Source organism: Melospiza georgiana, chromosome 4 (genome assembly GCF_028018845.1).
Source record: "Melospiza georgiana isolate bMelGeo1 chromosome 4, bMelGeo1.pri, whole genome shotgun sequence".
Taxonomy (NCBI): domain Eukaryota; kingdom Metazoa; phylum Chordata; class Aves; order Passeriformes; family Passerellidae; genus Melospiza; species Melospiza georgiana.
Window position 1 is genome coordinate 32,247,310 of NC_080433.1, and position 21,769 is coordinate 32,269,078.

General features: G+C 40.0%; 1 protein-coding gene across 1 annotated transcript; it reads right to left on the reverse strand.

Moving 5' to 3' along the window:
- Positions 1-24: 24 nt before the first annotated feature.
- ST13 (ST13 Hsp70 interacting protein) lies at positions 25-21,495 on the reverse strand. Its single transcript, XM_058022541.1, has 12 exons — positions 21,336-21,495; positions 16,720-16,777; positions 15,417-15,486; positions 15,242-15,312; positions 14,658-14,724; positions 14,002-14,086; positions 11,446-11,556; positions 10,103-10,205; positions 6,420-6,536; positions 5,618-5,681; positions 4,385-4,479; positions 25-279 (listed from the first exon to the last, which is right to left on the reverse strand). The coding sequence occupies exons 1-12, from the start codon at positions 21,443-21,445 to the stop codon at positions 151-153; spliced, it is 1,080 nt and encodes a 359-aa protein (XP_057878524.1). The 5' UTR covers positions 21,446-21,495; the 3' UTR covers positions 25-150.
- Between the last annotated feature and the right edge of the window lie 274 nt (positions 21,496-21,769).

Genomic DNA, 21,769 nt, shown 5'->3' on the forward strand with positions numbered 1-21,769 from the left:
TCAATACCTGGGGCTAGAGAGCAGTTCTCCTTAGAACACCCCATTTCTCTTCTTAAGAAGATCAGAGGTAAAATGGTTTATTTTATTGCAACACTGGTTAGCCAAATCCAATCCTCGCCATTCAGGTATGATTTTTAAGAACCAGGGATTTTATGGTTTACTGCCAAATTTGGCAGACAATTTACTGATGAGATTCATGACCTTGGGATTGCTCTGGTACTTGGACATATTTGCTGGATTCTGGGCAACATCTTGGAATGCAACCATAACTTCTGGATCCTGCAGGACAAAAGAAGAAAAAAAAAGAAAAAAAGGAAGAAAAATTAGGACATTTGTAAAACAACTTTCAAAAGTGATTATGTAGTTCCACATGAATCTAGTCTTGCTCAGCTTTTACAGGACAAGACTACATTAGACTTCTGGCAAGAATTCTCTAAAGACAACCCAATAATACAGTGCATGCTGTTAAAACTGTGTCACTAAACATCAGAGTCATTACTGAACTTGTTACACTAATAGTTCAGTGTATGAGAAGGGGGATCAGATAAGACTTCTGTTTTCCCAGAACAGGAGCTATCAAACACAGCCACACCTACCTACTGTATTATTTCTGTTCAGGCATCTTTCACATGCATTTTGAAGGAGGTAACAGTTTGATGTGTTAGCATGCATGATAGGATAACTCTGCTCTGAGCAACAACTGATTCTCATCCTTTTGTCATTTTTTCATTCTAGCAGCAAAAGCCTGAAACTGTTGGGTTGTGAGCAGACAATGTGGCAATGTTTGGCTTTTAAAATCCATCTAATTCTCAGTCATTCCTCAACTCCACTGAGAATTCACACTTGGAAAAGAACCTTGTTGTCTCTCATCACACTACTCTGTTGCAGTTGATAAATACATCCACATATTCAATAAAGTCAGTGCCCAAAAAAATAGCTCCATCTTCTCCATTTAGTATGAGAGGTAAAAAGTACTAATGCTTTTTTCCCATACTTCTAGTATACCTTGGGGCTCCACCAAACTTGAACTGGTTTAACTTGTTTTACCTGTGTATGTTTTGAACATAATGACTCTGTATGTAACAATTTTACATCTCAGCCTGGAAATATGTTTCCATTATAAGCAGTATCTACAAAAAATTCCAATTTTCTTTAATTCAACAAAGCAGTTTATTATGTTCAATATAATTCACAGATGTTAGCTGTAATTTCATCTGCTGTCCCTTCTAGGAGATTTAAGTGTTTTCACCAAAAGACACACTGCTTCCTAGACTTCCAACCCACTGCTACAGCAGGCATGTCCTTTGGAAATTATCACCACATAACCAGTGTGCTCAGTGTGCTACAATAACATCATCCTGTATCTATTCTAGCATCAGACTCAGTCCAAAGCTGTTCAACCAACAAGTCTGATCCTAAACTGCATCTGGTAGGTGTGGACTCTACTGAAAGCACCCACACACCTCAGTCATATTTTATACAAGTTGGGAACCAAGAGTCCAGTCTTATGGGAGGATTTACAAATGTGTTGTCTCCTTCACAAAAGATAATCTGCAAAGTATATGGAAAATAGAATGCTGAAGTTCAGAAAAGAGAGATTAGATATTCTCTCCACTTTACAGGATTCCCATGCAAAAGAAAAAAAAAAAAAGGCAGACTTTCACAACCTCAGACTTCTTGAACTGATTTCAAAATAGGTATGATATATGATTGTAAAGATTGTCGTGTTGTTAAGTCTGTGGTTTCATTATATATGAATCTGGAACAAAAAGCAAAGTAATCTTAGTCACTAGTTTGTGTCAAAGCACTCCTAAATGAATGTTAAATCTCCAGTTTTATGCTGTGTGTTTCACTTTCCTATAAATTCACAGCAAGTAAGTGATTCTGTACTTTTGTGACTCCTGGAAGCTCTCAACCTTAGAGAGTGCTTGTAACAGCCAAGGTTTGACAGTGATGAGCAATACTATCAAAATAAAGTGCAAGACTGAGGATATCAGCATTTCTGGAGGGAAATGTTTAGTGCATAAGGTGGAAAGGTAGCCATTCTATTAATGGTACTAGGGAGACATTCAGTTTTCTACTGCTCTGGTCTTTAGTTGCAGAAGGAAAAATAATACTTCCAAAAAGAGTATTATTTTTTTTTTTTCAACTTGACACATTTTGTTGGAAGATTGTGTCTAACATATGGCTACATGTCAAATAAGGAATCCATGGGTTCATCTTGCACATCATTCCTTATAAAAAGAACTACTACTTGACTCCAAAATGCAAATGTCATGTGTCTAGAGAAAGCAGTTGTATATGCAAGATATGAAGTACTAGACAACCCTCCAGATATACAAACCAGTAAAATAAAACACTAAAATTTCACTCAATTCTTCTGGAGACTAGAAAGCTTAGGGGCAAATGAGCTAAAAAAGCATGCATTAGAAGTCACTGCAAAAAGTCACAATTTGCTACCATTAAGAAGCTGTAAAAAGAAATGCAAGAGAAGTTTTGATGCTTTGAGGAAAAAAAAAACTGAAGAAATAAATCTTCATGTAATGGAACCAGAAATCTTCCTCAAGAAAGAAGTTTCTAGAGTGGTTTGCAGAGATCACAAAATCAGAGAATTGTTAGGGTTGGAAGGGACCTCTGGAGATCATCTAGGCCAACACCCTGCCCAGGCAAGATTTATGCCAATGACAAGCAATAACTCCTCTAAACATGTCCACTGGTTCTTTGGTTGCTTCTATGGATGACAAGATGAAGTTAACAGTAAAATCAGTTTAATCTGGCTTGTCTTCAGGCATCCATGGTTGTCAGGTTTACTGAATTGCTACAAGATTCAGACACATTTCAGTGTTACCTCAAAGAGAATAGTCTCCAAAATGATGAAATCACAGCAAGTCTGAAGAGACTGAGGTAGTGGCCTTTACTCCAAAATACTCCCATTTTGGCACTAACTCCTCACTATGAAAAGCCTCTACAGTTACAAATCAATTTTGGAGTGACTTGTGTGATTCAGTATGTTCAGACTGTTTTGTTGCCTCAGATAACAGACATAACAGCTGCCAGCTTACATTATCCATCAACATATCCCACAGCTGCACTGGGCAGATGCCAGGCAGTAGAAACTACTGTTTTTTCAAACTAGAGCTTACAGGGCCAATTCAGAAAAGACCAGAAAGCAGAGCTGGACATTTTAGGAAAAGGTGGCAGTGTAGACAGAGATCAAGTTCTAATAAATCCTACCTAGATAGCTGTACATGCTAAAGCCTGCCTGTATTATCAGAAGACACTGTCAACACACATGTTTTTAAGAGTCCTACCCTATGCTGGGGCATATGTAATCAGCATGCAATGGAGTCTTCTTAAAGGCATGTGACAAGCACTTAATATTTAGCTGCACCTCAACACTGTTTTCAGCAACCTCTCATCACTAACTGCAGTGCTGCAGCAGGAAGTAGCCAGGAAGGAAGGCAGCTACAATCAAGGGCCCTTTCTGCAGGGCTTGCATGCAAACCAACACTGCTGACTGTGGCAGCCTAAGTAAAGGTGTGTTTTCCAACATCAGCAACCATTAAGGGAACAAACTCATTAACTTTTGCATGGAAAGTGATGATTTTTTGTGATTCCAGGACATACTGAATAAGCTTCCTTTGTGATGCCTTTACTTCAATGAGTTGAGGACAATATGTAACTCTACTCACAGCAATCTAGAAAAAAACAGTTTTGTACTTGATCATATTAGAATGCAAATTGAACTACACAGCTCTGACATTTTCTAGCCCACCTGCCCTTAAAATGGTGTTGTCAGACACGTTCCCTTTAATCTGCTGAAATACTTCTCTTGAGTAGAAGCAGTTATGACATCGAGCAATTAATCAAGCCCACCAGGGAAGTAAGCTTTTTGAATATCATTTCAGAAAATGCCAGATGAAGAAATATTCTAATAATACTTTGTCTCTGGCAAAACCTCAAACATTTAATCTCCTAAGAGAAAGGTAATTCTCATCACAATATTATTATAATATATCGTGTAAGAAAAATATTATCAATTTTGTTTGTGCATAATTATCCCCCTACAAAGTGTGTGCATCCAAAAAATGAGCAAGTGAATTATAATGTGTGGAAAAGGACCATTGGAGAGACTTTCTGTATAGAACACACAATTTTGCCTATCATAGATGGGGGGCAAGGTTTGTGTGCCATCTTTAATTAAGCTTCCATTAGTTTGCAAAACAGCTAACATTTAATCCAGACAGTCTGGTATCACACACATCAGGAAAGAATTTTACAACAGAAATAAGCAAGCACCCCATTGCCATCCAAAAGGTCATATCCTCCTTCCTCCCCTTAGGCTCATTCAGAAGGTGTAGCTTTGACTCTAACAAATACTCACCTGCATGGCTGCAAGAACCTCTGGATCACTGAGGATCTCATTGAGACCTGGCACACCTGCCATTCCTGGCATGCCTGCAGCCCCAGGAAAGCCACCTGAAAATCCAACACAAGATTTGTGATTCAACTCAGCCATACTGTAATTATGCTCACTAAGACCAAGACCTACTCCTTGCCACATCACTACAGCCATGTCTTCCATATGGCTGCAGCTGGCCCACTCAATGGAAAGCAGGGTCTTCACTTTCTCTTTCTGTTAACACCTACATCTTATCTCATCTATGTTTTTAACCCAGTTGAATAGGATGCTTGTAATGAGTACAGTTCTTCTCCTGGTTAACTAAAATGAGGTCTCAAGCACAGGAACATAAGGAGATTGAATGCCTGGGGTGAACAATTCAGGGCAGAAGCAGCTCAGTATTATGTCCCAGGCACATTCCACATTTGGCAGCAACTTTAGGTTTTGAAAAATTGTGCCACCAATGGGGAAAAACTCCAACAAAACCCCAAGAAAAACATCCCTGAAGCAAAATGCTTGAGGTTGTCTTATAGAATCCTTATTCTGCAGCTTCCCCAGCTGTGCTGAGCATGACACATACCTGGTCTCCATCTGGCTGCTGATCCAGTTGGAGCACACACACAGCCTATCTCAACTCTTAACTACATCTCAATCTTCAAGAGTATCAGTACTTCTGTTCCTCCCCAGTTCATTGTATAACATGGAAAGCCTGATTTTTGTGAAGTTGCCAAGGATAACTTTTCTATAAGGTAATCTGCACTACATTCTTTAAAAAACTATTCTGTTAAAAATAGCTTGCAACCAGCACAAGATTTTTCTCATCTTCAATCCAAATTTTCAACTTTAAAACTATTGCTCTTAAATGGATTCAGGGCACCCTGAGTAATTTAGAAAGCATTTTAATACTCATTTTTAAACGCATTATCAAGCAAATTCTGCTTCTTTTGTTTTCCCAGACCTAAATCCTTTCATTCTGTTATTAATTACTGACTTCTATCTTCCCTCTACTTGCTACACAGCATCAACCCTCTTCAAGAGAAAGAATCCCATCCCTCTTACCACTAGTGCTCCAAGAGTTATTTGTATATGAGTTCTAAACTTCATAAGATTTTTCTCTGTTTTGAGAACAAATGCTATAAAAACTACAGTTACAATACTCCAAATGGAAACAACAGCCACCTCTACCTCAAGTATTTGTGCTTAAAAATAAAATACCTGGGAAGCCACCTGGGAAGCCACCAAACTGAGCTCCTCCTGCCTGTCGTCTTGCTTCTTCCTCCTGCAGATGAAAGCACATCATTCCACACAAAACAATGGAAGTGCAGCCTGTTTTCTACTGCTCAACTGGGTTTAGGAGAAAAAAAAACAGCTGAGACTGTTTCAGGCAGATTTGCCATCACAAGAAACAAAGCACTCTACTATCTTCAAAGCCACTGACAAGAAATTGCTCTGTCTATTCTTAATTTTGTACATGATTCCAGGTTAGTTATGCAGGGTATGCTTCTACTGAATACAAACACTTAATACTGTATGATTTTTTTTAGCTCCCCAACTGTATTTTTAGAACTCCCACCCCTCACATATTAAAATACATCATTAAAGCACAAAGAAAAAAAAAAAAAAAAAAAAAAAAAAAAAAAAAAAAAAAAAAAAAAAAAAGCTATGCCAGGAATTGAGGAAGAGAAGCAAAGTATTATTCTGAATTTAAAACCTCCCACTTTGGGACACATAAGTACTTTAAGTGAAACCTATTCTGGAACAGTCACACAATAACTGACTTCTTGAAATACAGGATTAGTAGAGATCCCAGAGACTGTTTCTGTCACAAGCAATAAAACCACATGAATTGAAATGCCTTCTTCTCCAAACTTCATTATTGGTTAAGTAACCAAGACAGAAACCAACTCTCTAAAATTTAAAACTTACATTTAAAGTATTTTTTTTTCCTCTGTAATTAATTTTAACCAAAATTAACACTCTCCAAATTATTAAGAAATATTAAAGCCTGAATATTCACCCTTTGTGCTTTCTCATGCTCCTCCCGTGCCTTCTTCACTCTTTCCAATCTTTCTTTGATTTCCTTTTCTTCACGCTTCCGCTCATACTTCCGTCGATGCTCTGCAATTTTCTGAGCCTGTCAATGGAATACCAGGAGTTCCTATGCATTTCTAGCATCTCACACCATGTATTTCAATACAAAACACATGGAAGTATAACCAACCCATCCTACCAGTTGTTAAAACTAAGATCTGATTTTGCATCCTAAAAACCTCTTTGTTTTAGGAGCCATTTGCTATTTCCTTCCCATGGCAGTCAGTCATTCATGTCTAGTCAACCCTGACTGGATTCACCAGAACATGCACTCTGAACTTTTTTTTGCAGTAGTTTTGAGACTTGCATCATTGTTAGAACTTGAACATCTCATGTCCCTTATCCCATGTCCCTTCATGCTTTTATGCTGAAATATTAATTTCTCTGGGGCTAAAACCAGCAACTGTCCCGGAAAAAGGCACAATAGGAAGTATAATTCCCGCTGTACACACACACTCTAGATAGTGTTATCACTGTTTCAGATGCCTCTACAGTATGTACAGACCAACACAAGCAGACCAAATAATTCCTCAACCAACCCAAGAAAGGGTTGGTGGGGAGGAAGTTTGCTTCCTTTTACTAACTTTTTCCCCAAATGTATTAAATCTATAGACCAAGTGAAAGAAGAATTCACAATGCTTCCCAAGGCTCCTCACTCAGGGCTTTTAATATCAACAGAATTAATGGCAGCACTGGTTTCCCAAAACAGAAGGTATCCTTATAAATAATATCCTTATAAAAAATGTTTCATGATTTCAGAAACAGTGAATGATGGTTACTCAGTAACATTCCTGTAACTGAAAAACGCACAGCAAAATCTGTTTGCACGAACAAAGATACTACTTAGACAATGGATACTCTTGTATTCTTTTAGAGAAATACTCTTATTCTGTAAAGGAAAAATTTGCTTTTTAAATAGAAGAGATTTGATACAACTTATTTTAGTTAGGAGATACTCCTTCCATACTACATTATTCCTGAAGTGCATCTGCCAGAGAAAGCACACTGGAGGCAGTGTCACCATGATATTTTCTGAAAAATCCTCTTTGCCCAGGATTTTCTCTTGGGAAGCTGAGAAGCCTCAGAGAGGAATGAAAACAATAATTATCTGATTGCTGCTCCTGTGTTTGCTGCTTTGGAATGTGGTCTGGACATTGTTTACCAACAGGTGAATATTTGACTGGTTCCATGTGAATTGTTTTTTCTTAATGGCCAATAACATCCAGCTGTGTCAGACTCTTTGAGTCAGTCACAAGTTTTCATTATCATTCTTGCTAAGCTATCTGAAGTATCCTTTCTTTTAGTATAGCATTCATATAATATCATATCCTAAAATAATAAATCAGCCCTCTGAGAACATGGAATCAAATTCTCATCTCTCACCTCATCCTGGGAACCCTCAGAAACACCACAGAAGCAGCAGGAATGATAGGGAGTGAATGCAGTACCTGCTATCAGATCCTAACATCACTGACATTTAATGGCTCATTAAGAGAAAGGTAAGTGTTGTTTTCTTTTTACTGAAGCATAAACAGTTTCCAAATTTTAGATTTTTGTTATTTTTAAGTACTTCTCAAAATGAACGAAATGTTTTTAGAATTTCACTTAGGCTTTTAGCTGAAAGTACTACAAAGTAAAAAATTCTAGGGAAGCTTGAAGTGAATAACTCAAGATGAACACATCATTTTGAAAATCGCTCATGGGAAGAGCCTGTGTTTCTCCAAGAGCTACATACACAAATTCCCATGCAGTTAGCAACTACACATCAATGTACCACATGTATTCACTCTGCTCTTTCTGTGCTCAGGCAGATTAACTGGGAAAGAAAAGGCTCCCGCTCAGCCAAGCATTAAGCATTACTTCTTATGAAAACCAGTTGAGACCCAAGACCTAATTAAATTAACCACAGATCAATAGTCTCCAAAACAGAAGACTAATAGGTTGTAAAATGGTTTCCATTGTCATTTTGCTGGAGACAGCAAAGACATGATAGAAAAGCTGAAGTTCTTAGACACAGGAATGTTTATGCATGTGGGGGTTTAAGCTTGGCTGGCTGCCAGATGCTCACTAAGCCACTCTCTCACTCCCCCTTCCTCAACAGGACAGGAAGAGAAAAATAAGATGGAGCAGCTCTTGGCTTGAGATGAAGACAAGATCACTCTCTCACTACCATCACGGGCAAAACAGACCCAACCTGGAGAGGATTCATTTAATTTATTGCCCATTAAAAATGGAGCAGGATGATGGGAAACAAGGACAAAACTAAAGCAACCTTCTTCCCAAAGCTCAGCTTTACTGCTTCATTCCCTTCTCTTCCACCCTGAAGAGCACAGAGGGATGGGGGCCACCATCAGTTCACAACACTGTATTTCTGCCACTCCTCCCTTTTCATACCTTCTTCCTGCCCCACAGCACACAGCACTTCACAAACTGCTCCAGTGTACCCACAGGGTACATTGCCTTAACAACAGACTGATCCACCATGGGATCTGCAGCTCCTGCCACAAACCAGCTCTGTGTAGGCTTCTCTCCACAGGCTGCAGCTTCTGCCAGGAGCCTGCTCCAGAAGACTCTCCATGAGCTGCAGCTTTCCTCAAGGCAGATCCACTTCCTCTCTCATGGGATCCTCCATGGGCTGCAGGGCAGATCTGCCCCATGTGGATCTCCATGGGCTCAAGAAGGACAACCTGCTCAACCTTCTCCACTGGCTGCAGGGAAATCTCTGCTCCCATGCCTAGCACACCTCCTCCCACTTCCTTCTTCACTGATCTTGGTGTCTCTGGAGGGGTTGCTTCTCTCATGTTTTTCTTCTTCACTGCCCTCCCTCTCACAGCTGTTACACTGTATTTTTTAACCCTTTCTTAAATATCTTTTCACAGAAGCACCACTGGCATCACTGACTCGCTGGGCTTTGGCACCAGCTGGAATCGGCTCCAGGTCTCTCCTTACAAGAGGCCAGTCCTGCAGGCTCCACCTTCCCCCAAACTCCCTATGTAAATCCAATACAATGCAACAGCTGCCATCTGTGGTGTGTCAATCACTTCAAAGGAACAGCAAAAACATGAAAAAGAAAGCTGCTATCAATAGTGTTACAGAAGTTTCTCCTTAGAAGATTGCTGGGGTCAGCCAGAGGAGAACAGCTGAAAACCAGTTGTGCAGAGCTGAGGCTGCCCTCATGGGGCAGGCTAATGAAAGTACAAACCACAGCAAAATGCTTCTTTTGGAAAACGTGCTTAAGGTCAAAGCTTTGATCAACTCAGAAATATCTTGGGGAAAAAATCAATTATCAGCTATCTCTGCTTTTCAGAAGGTTTTTAGTCTAGATTCTAAAATACCTGGCAAACTTCAATTGCTTCAGATTCTTCTTTTAAAAATTGAAAAATGAACATATTTCATATTTCTGTTACATGCCCAGCCCCACACATTCGATTTCTCTACACACAGCCACAAACAGCTGTTACTAAAGACAGAAGTATTTATAAACTCAGTCTGAAGTGCTGGAACATATACAAACACATTTCTTCCACACAATGCCTGTTGAAGAATATGAAGGCAGCTGTTTCACTCAGACAAATGCAGGAAAGACCTCCAACATTCCTCCCCACTTACCCTTGGCTGCACCTCCTTCAGCATGGCACTTGCATCCTCATCATAATCCAGTTTACATGCCAATGCAAGATCATGAGCAGCCTCCTCCCAGTGACCAAGAAGTCTAGAATTCAGGAGACACCAAGAGTCAGAAGGGAAAACTGAACACTTGCAGCTCTTCAAAGCATTTGACCATGCATCAGTCAGAAATTTTACCTAGAGCTGCAAGGAGTTTAAGAACCATGGTGATTCCTCTAAGCTGCACACTACAATACTGTTAGAGGACACTTGTTTGCTTCATACCCTTATGGTAACTTTTGTTTGAAGAAACAATAAGTAAAAAACTCTCCATGAGATCATGTCATTGTCTGCTATAAAGAATGATCTAACAGGGAGAAGGGTACCCTAGCTAAACACATGAAGCACTACTACCACCGGGCTTAAGTGGATCCCCTTACTCAGCACTCAAACCTCATGACTGGATGCACCACATCTTAATTAAGGCAGTCAGGTAAGCCTCTGTGCACACTTCTTTACTATTAATTTATACATACTCTTGACAAATAAAAATTTAAGCAAATGGTGGTATTGCTAAATGGTGAAAGCACTTCTGCTCACAGACAGACGTATTAATTAAAACTGTTCTCCTGTCTTCCCACTCTTAGGCTTTACATTGTAAATTAAAACTGCAGACACTAACAAACTGCTCTCTAAACACTGTCTAAGATGTTTTATAGAAGTTATATTAGCATTTACTTCTTCCACTTTTATATTAGCCATAAGAATTGTCACCTTTTTTCTTGATTTATTGCTGTTTAAAAAAAAAAAGTTTCACTATAGTTGGTAGGATGCCTAACACTATTTTAAATAAGTACATTCTTTGCAACAAATGGTTCCCTAATAACCAGGCACTTCAATTTGCTATGTAAAAGAGCTCCAGGGTCTAAGGGAAAAGGACAGCAGAGAAATGTTCAAGAATTATAGGTCAGTAAAAAAACTCCAACAAACTAAGTGAAAACAAAAGACCTCCAAACAAATAAAACAAGCAGTCCTAGATCTCACTATTTTACCAAATAATTACAAAATGTTATTCAGAAAAGCAGTAAGCCATTAGAAGATGAGAGAGGAAGGGTAAGTGGAGGGGAAACAGCATCAGGAGAACAACTCATAAATTGCCATCTGTAAGTGACCATCCTTTCTATTCTCTAAGCCACGTACTCAGCACAATGGTTTCTTGGCTCACAGCTAACAAACAGGTCTCAGGTACAAGACAAACAGTTCAGAGGCACAGAGAAGGAGAGAATGTGTGAACAAAACTATTCCCCCAAGTAAAGATAATATCAAGTACAGGTGCAGCTCATTACCTATGCGCTTTCCCCCTCCATTTATAGGTCTGTGCCGAGTCAGGATTAATCTTGATGGCTCTGTCACAATCTCTAATGGCAGCATTTGGCTTCTGTAGTTTCACAAAAACACTGTAGGAACAAGAACATTTATCATACATATTGAAATACCAAGTTACTAACTTAAGCTGGAAATAATTTTGGATGACTAACAGGCAAGCTAGTGAGATAATGCATTTGAAGAGCTGAGTTCAAAAAGATTTCATAGTAACATAGATAGCAAAGTCACTAAAATTTAGTCTCACCCTCCCAGCACTGGAGGTGAGTCATGAGCAAGAACTGAAAGCATTCATTGTTCAGACTCAAGCCTTGCCAGCAAGAAGAACTTCAGTGCAGATGAGAGGACACAGAAATGCAAAGGACAGTCCCATGGTGGCTGGGGTCTACGGCCAATGGCAACTAGCAATTTGAACAAAACAACAACAATATTCTGCATACCACATTGCACAGTCCTTAACACAGTAACACAAAGAAAGCACGAGGAGTTACACAGGCTACAAGGATCAACAGCTAGAGTCATGAGGAAAAGGAGGTAGGACATGAGCCATCAAAATCAAAAGCAGCAAAACAAACACAAACTCAGCAAGAAGCCCCAGTCCCTTATCAGTTAAATGTAAAAATTGAAAATTTTATACCACACATCTCAGACTAACTAGTAGACTGGTACTTTTGGAGGTTCAAGTAATTAAAATTAAAAATCTCTTAAGGAAACACTAAAAAACATTCCTGAATTGACAAAAGTCTTCAATATTCAACATATTCCATGCCAGAACTTCTACATCTAATTCTACATCTCCCTTTTACATGTATTTAAAAACAGTTTGTCAACAATTGCTGTAAGTAACTTCATTATTAAAGCTTATAAAGCAAGCACAAAGTCACACATTGTCTTCTAGGAACAAACGGGGGACAGGGTGTCAGGGAAGTGTCCCAAAGCTACACCTCATCAATGAGAGCCATTCCAATGGTGCTGGCTCCACAAAGCCCCATGTCTCTCAAACACACAAACCCCTCACAACCAGAGCTATGGATTACTCCTAGCACTTGATCAGCATGGTAAGTTCTACAATATCCCAATTTCTTTCTACAACAGACCAAATAGAGGGAACTTTTAAACTTCATCTAACGTTCTTATTTTCCATTGCTACACCCAGTCCTGAGAAGACAGGACACTGAAAGAGATTTTAAACAAACTGTTATGATGGAAACAGCAACAGTGTATTAAGGGTACACAAGTGGTGTTGCATGCAAAAACTTTTATATGGAAAGGGAAAAAAAGCAAGGCAAGTACCAGTCAAGATGTATTACAATGGAACAGTATTTTGTATTACAAAGAACACTAATTAATCTTAAGAAAGTTTATGTTCTCTTTGAACAAAATTGCTATGGGAAAGATCCACTAAATTATCATATCATCCATGGTTAGTGGTCCTTTGTGTAAGAACAGAAAAAAAAAATCTCCTTCTGCCACCCATACTTGTCAAGCCTTCCTGAAGAATCAGGAAGATAAAGATGTTTGCTCATTGTGAATTTTGAAAGTTCCCAAAGCCTCATCTGGAGTCTGGCAGATGTAAGCAGCAGTAACGGGGGGTGAAGAATGGGCTGAGATAGAGATGTTCAAATATATCACTGTTGATCAGAACCTGTTCTACTAACAAATTCATTTAGTAGGTACAACAGGGAGAGAATTCACAGGATTCTTAACTAAGTTTGCATCTAAACAGTGTCATTTCAATCATCATCTTAATCCTACAACACACTTCAGATTTTAGAAGTGTTTGTAACCCAGCATAATTCTACCTCAACATACCAAAAGCACTATTGTTGAGGAATACTTTCAGTGCAGGAATACTCCATGTGCAACTGCAGTGTCAGCTGAAGACTGGACTCCAGGTGGTGAAAGCCCCAGGCAAGAACTGGTGACAACCTTTGCACAGGGACCTGTGGCCCAGCCAGGAGACTGGACACTCAGACACAGCAGGAGCCCATGACCTCAGACCTCCACAAGCATAGACTGTGAAGGTATAAAAGCCCAGGGCTTTCTTTGTATGGAATCCCTCTTCAGAGGCACCAGCTCGAGCTGTTAATTTGTTATTGCACCACGATTAAATTATTTTAAGAATCCAGATGTCTGAGAGTCTGCTGGGAAACCCAGGGTGAAGACAGTAAGGAAACCTGATGTGACTGTGAGTGTGGGGCATGTAGCTGCAAAGGTGCTTCAGTCCTAACTCAGGCAGTGCAAGCATGACTGCCAGGGTGCCTCCTGCAAAGTGCCTTTAATGTTACCACAATGCATTTTGGAGCACCATTCTGTTATTTACTCTCTTACCAAGATTCTTGATATGGCTGCTTCAGCAAATTTGGTGAATCAAATAGAAGAGAAACTGCATGAAATGAACACTTTTCTTTCCCTCCTGTGGTTGAAGTTTACACAGATCCTCAAGTTGCCTCATAGCCAGGCTCCTTAAGGAGAATAACAGAACAGGCAGACACATAAATCACTAGGTTATGACTCACCTTGCCCTCTTGGCATACAAGATGGCCAAACAAGGATTCAGCTTGATAGCCTCTGTGAATAAGTCAACAGCCTTCTGAAGGTCCCCTAAATACAAGTACCAGTAAAGTTTCAAAGATTATGTAATGAAATAACATCTGAATTCCCAAACCTGCCTTACACAGTGTTATGTGCCTAAACATTTCTTAAATAGAAGATTAGCAACAAAGAAAAATCACTTTCTCCATCTTGCTATGTTACAGAAGTACGAACTCCTAAATTAATGCTTGAGGACAAGAGATATTTTCCCAGTTAAATTTGTATATTTAACTTTGAATGCAATCAAACAGAATGTCACATCTTTACACCTTTTCACTGCATTAAGACAAACCACTAGAGACACTAAACATAATATGGAGGGAATTACTATCATGATCAATTTGTAATTAAGATGCTGTAGTACCTCCTTCCCCCTTCCACCTTTCCCAAACTATGGCTACATTGGAAAAACAGAACTTGAAGAAGCTTTCAAGTTCTAGGTAATTTTGGGTATCCAACAAGAAGTATGTTTCCTCCTCCTCAAAAGCATTCATAATGGCCCAAGATATTAACTTTCTTTTTTGTAAGAGGAAAACCAAATCAAGTGTCCCTGAATAAATACTAAAAAACAATTTATCACCTTCACCGAGAGCATTTATTGCTTCCATCTTCTTTTCATTAGCTTGATCCGCCATCTCTTCAGTTACCTAACAAAATAAAATGAAAAACATACACACAAACCCCAAAAGCTGTAGAGTCCAGGCCAAAATTACCACACTAAGACCTTGCCAGTGGAGAAAGTGCTTCAGCTGTCCAATTCCAGAACCTTCATTTTAATTTGCATTGAAATCATAGGTCAAAAAACCCTACAAAACCTTTGTTTTCAGCTTGAAGGCGTTAGTCAACATTATTTTTAGCTATAAAAGACTTGAAAGCTAAGTTGAATAATGGTAGAATTCTACATATCTAGTTTGCATGGGTGTTTTGATAAACTTCTTTAGCATTTTCTGACCTGATCATCCACAAGGAACTTTTTGATTGACTCTAACCTTGAAAAGGAAAAGAATGTGTTTTTAAGCCAGTTAGTTTTCTGTTTGGAAGAAAATGAGGCAAAACAACAGCTGGTTCCACAGATAATAAAGTATTCATCCTCCCTCAGCTGCTATCCTTGATTACACTCAAAGCCTCCTATCTTTCCTACTGCTGCACTGAAAATTTGCTTACCTCCACATTTTCATCTCCCATTTCTTGAGGGTCATCGTTGTCCGGTTCAATCACTCCCTCATTATCAATTTCTGGGGGAAGAACAAAAAGCAAGACTAAGCTCCATCTACAGAGACAAGATTTTCAGAATCATTTTCAGATTGGCAAAATGCAATCATGTCACGGTTTTTCCCACCTAAGTCACTCTCTTCACTTTCTGGTTCAGGTGGTTCAACAGGCTCCTCTGGGTATTCCCCTGCTTTACCCTGAGAGAGACAAAGATTTATAAGCACACATTATTTCTGACCAATGCTCTATTTCCACTCTCATCAATAACAACGTATTAGAAAAATCAGATTGTGGTACAGCTGAACTATTTTATTTTTAAGATACGAATCTCCTTTTCCCTCCTCTCAGATTAAGCTTATCATGTATCCAAACATTTCAGAGCCCAAATCTGGACTCATGAGCTTCTATTATTGGCAAAGCTGGTCCTTCATATTTTTTAACTCAATAACCAAAACCAAATAATCCAAATAACATCCAATTCAAATCAAATTTTGCAGTGATTACTAACTAACCCTTCCAATCTCCCTGCCTTCCCTCACACATTCTCTGGATCATAAATTCTCTCAATTTAATACCATTAAGCTAATGTCCTTTAGAAGGGAACAATAAGCTGATGACACTGATTTAAATATTGTTCTCATTTGCCAAGGTCTGAGATTATTGCCATAGAACATGGCACTATTTACACATAATATTTTTTCAAAAATTTCAAATGTTTTATCGACTTCTAACTAAATTTCATCTGAACTCCATAACTTAGCATAACCTGTTTTTATCACAGATCCAAACTGCTTGTCTTTATACTTCTCTTGTCACAGACTATATTCAGTACATACACCCAATCCCTTCATATTGCTCTGACTGACCAGTTATTCCAGCATCCAATGTCTCATTAAAAAAATTAAAAAACATCTTTCTTCCAAAAGCATTTCAAACTTGAAAAAAAAATCTGATATAAATATCTACAAGGCAAATTTATTTTCTTCCTTAAAATGAATCAACAAAAGCCAACATCTTCCACAATACTGCCTTAAAAATTTGATAGTTCTACTGATCCCTTCATTACTTATCATGCTCGTTAATACTTCTTCTCATGAAAAGATTATAATATAATCCACTAATGACTAGAGAAATTGTTTCTAAATAGACAACAGAAAACAAACAAAAAAGAAATTAAGACTCTGTATAGCATTTGCATTACAGAGAACATCAGGCATTCAGGATTAGGGAAATGGAGCATGATAACACTTGAAATTAACTAGGAAGCCATCTGAAACAAGTCACCTAAAACACACAATGGGCAGGCTTCAGACTGAACTCTCACAATTCACCCCCCCTGTCTGACTGAAAACTGACAGCAAATTTTCCCCTTCTGCTTCTCAGTAATTTTGCCAGCATCATTTTTCAGTGACAAATTCTTCATATCTCACCTTACTTGCCTCCTCCGTGGAGGCATTGGCTGGAGCAGGTGGAATTGTGCCTCCCATACTTTTCAGCAAAACAGAGAAAAGACAAAAGAAAACAGCAAGATTATTAAAATAGTGCAATGTATTTTATTGACTCAAATCCTGATAATGTCAGCTTTTTGTTGTAACACAAAACATGATGGTTCTTTTCACTGTCAAAGCAGCAAACAGAGTACACATCCCCCACACTTTTCTCAGTGTAGTGCAATGCACACTGTTGTACAACTCCTTTGAGACTTGCACTCACTTGCATCACCCTTCACCCACCCACCCTTTCTCACAAGGAAAAGCTGCCTCTTGGCTCAAATGGATTTTCTCCTTTAAATGTAACTTATGTTTGATTCAAAACTAGATACTATGATTATAGATATTATTAAAATTAGATTTTTTTAACAGAGGTCAAACAATTAAAGAGAACAACCTAAAATGTCTAAGCAATTTTAAAAACCCTGCTGCCTAGAAAAAAAATAATTTCTCTTACACATTGTAATATTCCTGCCTCTCCTTCACCACAATCAAGGAGCAATCTTGGTGGAGACAGAATTCTGTCAATACAGAATAAACTTCCACATGCTATTGACTTTGATTAGCAGCCAGGAATAAGCAGATGCTGGATTCTCCAGCTCTTAGATGGAACATCTAATCATACCTATGACAGCACACCACAAGGAATAGCATTCCAAGCCATCCCCTGGCCCACATTTCCACCTACAGATGGTTTTCAATAAAAATGTTCCCATGAACTCCACAACCAACTCCTTGGAGCCCCACAGAGGTGGTTGGATGGGAGAGAAGGGAGAGGAGGAGGTGACTAAACAGGGCTGGGCAGGAGGAACTGGAAGGATGTAGGACTATGTACTTTCAGGAATTAGTGCAACACAAAACTGTATCACAAGAATGAGAAGTTAGAACTTTTAAAGTCAAGCTACTGCAGTTCATTCTCCCCTCTTTCCTCCCTCATCTCAGCAGCACCTCAGAGTCAGGCCTCAAACTGGCTGAAAACAAACCTGAATGAAGCAGAATAGGACAGGGATAGGGATGAGCTGGGGGAGAAAGGGTAAAAGGAGTTGGAGAAGGAGTTGACAGGATTGACAGGTCCTGGCACAAGGCCCTGCAGCGAAAGGAACGCAAACAGCATAGAACTGCTTCTCATTACAAGGAAAAACTGTCAAAAAACCCCAAAACCAACCATTCAACCAACAAAACCCCAACAAGTGACTAACACCAGCATGTTCTGAAGCTATTGCAACAATCTCTGTGTCCCTGGGATGTTGACATTACCTAATCAAAGTTATACTGCAAGGACTAAACAACTGCAGTCTGAGAAATCATTATCCAGCAGGCAGAAAACACTGAACATGGACTAACTAAATTCCTAAGTTCCTCCTAAATTTTTGCCCATGTAGGCTGACAATAGAACACATAACTCTATTAGTCTCTAGAAACCAAGGAGAGAACTACAGGGACCATCCAGTGAAGCCTTGGAACTTTTCTTCTGCATAAAGAAAACTACAAATTACAAAGCATCTTAACTGAGTTAATAGCTAACATGCATGGTATTAGCTGGTTGTAAGGCTGAAACCTTAAATCACCTCAAGACTGAAACAACTGAGTCAGTCTCCTCTGCTCTCTTCATATCCCTCCAAAAATACCCAAGTTTAGCTCAGTTTGAGAAATGTTTACTAATATATATGCAGGTTTTATAATATGCTATTTCATGAACTGCCAAGGCTAAACAGTTTCACTCCGAGTACATGAAATTATTCTTGCTATCCAGGTGATCTCTATTTAAACTACAATTATAATCCCAGAATAACTCAAAAGCAAGTTACTCTAAAATCTCTTAACCCAGTATTTGATAACAATGACTGAATGCACAGCAGGATATATGCAAAGTTTGCAATGTACTGAACCTCAGCAGTGCATAGAAACACAAGACACTCCTGTAGGGAAAGGCAGGTACTGAGCTGTAGAAAAAGCACAGACACACACAAGGCACACAAAGAGTTCAGTGTGTGATGCCAGGAACAACTGGGAGTTGTCAGAACTCCACTGCAACAGTGACTGCACATTTCCACTCATCAGGGCCATGGAACCTGTCACGTTTATGACTTGTTGGAAGAACTGCAAATGTGATTTCTGCAACCACTTTTATTATTGACAGCAAAATTATCTTCAGAGAGAAACTGGATTACTGTGAATTCAAAAGGGTAAAAACCTATTTGAACAAAACAACAACAACAAAAAAAAAAAAGGCAAAAAGCCTTATTCATCAATTAGGGATTCTGTGGCTTATTTTTAAAGATTGCTATTGTTTCTTTGTTCAGTTGCAGGGTTTTGAAATGTGTTTCCTTTAATGACTCATTTCATAATAATTCAAGTTAAACATTTGTATTTTCATGCAATTATGAAAAATGAGCTTGATAAAAGGAATGTCAAAACACCTTCCAAACACACTCACACACTACCCTATGCTTTCTCTACAAAGAGGATCAATACAGAAGTTAAATACAACAGCTAGGCAGAATAAGGGCTAGAAAACAACAAGTGAATGAAAACAGGTAAGACCTAAGCTTACTGATGCAAAATTAACAGCTAATAAGAAAGAAAGCATCCCATTCCGGCTTCATGAGTAGTTAGCAAAATTTAAATTAGAATCACTAGGTTTAAGGAAAAAATGAATCAAAGCAATTAGCAGAACTTTAGTCAAAAAATTTAATGATGGATCTTAGTATAATATAGTCCTTATTCTAATCACTCTTAACACTACCTAAGTAAACAAACTTATGTCTTTCAGGTTAAGACAGGTAAGCCAGACAGAGATATAAGAATTATCAGTTTATTCCCACCTGAAGGCAGGCCATGCTGTATGAAGCAGTTTCCAAGGAATGATCAGTCCTTATAATGCACTTAACAGTTCTACTGCACACAAAACTAATATGTAAAGGCAGAGGGAACCCCACCAGAATTCCAGACAGTTTTGTATGGTAAGTAATTTGGGTACCACTACCACCATCCAAGTGTATTACTTAGGCAAGTATCTAACTTAAATATATTAAGAAAACCAGAAAACTTGAGAGAGTTGTTGAAGGTTCTGCTCTGAAGTATTTTTAAACTTTTGAGATAAAGACATTTTATGAAGATTTTAGATGTAAAAACATTCCATGGCTCTAAATGTAATTACTGTATTTATAAGACAAGCACCAAATACAAATTCTAACAATTAATCTGGAAATTAAAGCCCTTCCCATTAACATGGAGAAAATCAGACGGTCATCTTTCCATTCCCTAACACTTTCTTAGGTAAAAAAGAAGTCAGTGTTCTTCCTCTTTCCTCTCCCTCTTCAGCAGCCTGTCCACACCTTCAGATTTACCCAACAGAAGCACTGGAAGAAGCCTAGGGTAAGGCACTATTTTATGCAAATAGCAAAAGGAATAAAAGACCAGCAGTAGGATGAGACAGACATCCATCTCCTTCCTAGGCAGAGGTATATCTACTGTCAGTGCTGCAAAGCCAAGTTCAGTCAAATACCAGTGGTTTTACAAACACAGTCTTATTCAGATGCAGAAAAAATTTAAATATCACCGAAAAACCCCACAAATAAACACTTTATTGTAGCCATTTTCATTATAGGACGTACTGTGAAATGCCAGTGTTTATTTATCTCTCTGTATGTACATATATATACATCTATACACACAAAATCCTGCGAATTTTCTAAAACAAATCCCAGCTTGTCACTAGATAAAAATGTTTAAAATTCTTTGCTTAACATGTGCACCTGAAAGTATATCCCTCACTTCCCAAGAGTTCTTTAGCACAGCAGCCGTAAAAGCCAAGCAGAGGCACCGTAGCTGAACACAGGGGCTCTGTGGGCTCTCTGCCAGCAGCAGAGAATCCCAACCCTTCCAGCCTCGCGCTTCAGGGCGCTCAGGGTGGAACCCAAAGGGAATTTTTATTTGGGAAGCATCTGTTCCGGCAGGCCCCGCTCACACAGAGTATGTGCGGCGCTAACAGCAGGCACCTGAATGGTTCACAGGGAGCGGAGAATTCGACTGCCTTTGAGACATTAAACTTCAAAGAGCAAACCACGTTTCGGACAGGAACTGTAGCTGCCAGGTATTTTGTGCTTTTGGGTACCAGGATGTAAACGAACGTCACTCAGCTCCCCACAAACTCGGCTCCTTTTTAAGACAGGCTAGCCAACTCTGCTGCGTAATGCGAGAATTAGCTCAGTAAGTATCACTCGGGGGCTTTCCAGCCTGGAAAGCTCAGCCACTGGGATGGCCGGGGGGCAGGCTTTTTGCAACCCGAATAGCCAGAGTTAACGAAACAAAACGAAAAATGAACAAGTGTTTTTAAGGCGCCAGGATTAATCCCAGCGGGAAGGCCGCAGGGCGGACGGGACGGGAGCGGACCCGCGAGGGGAACACCGCGCGCCCCCGGCCCGGCCACGCGGCGCGCCCGCGCGCCGGCACGCGCTCGGGAGACACGCCCCCCTCCCCTCACCGCGTCCCGGGCCACAACACCCCTCCCCCCTCGCCCCTCACGGCCGCCTCCTTCCCGGCCCGGGACCGACCTCTCCACCCATTCGCGGAGGAAAGCGAGCTCCGGGGTGTGCAGCACGCCGGGGTTCTGCTTGCACAGCCGGACGAAGGCCCGCAGCTCACTCAGCTTACGCGAGTCCATGGCGGCACGGCAGCAGCCCAGACGCGCTCGTTCCCCCGCCCACCCGCCGCGGAACCTTCCAGCCCGCCCCGCCCGCCAGAAGCCACGCCCACAACCGATCTGGTCCCGCCCATAACTGATCTGGTCCCGCCCACCACCAATGCCCCCGCCCATGCCAAACGGCGTCCCGCCCATAAACTCCATGAATGCGCCCACAAACGTTGCGTGGCGCCGTGGAACCTTCCAGCCCGCCCCGCCCACGGGATCATTGCCCCGAGGCCCCGCCCACGCCGATCATTGCCCCGCGGCGTGGGGGGGAAACGTTCTGGAAGCGGCAGCCGTGGC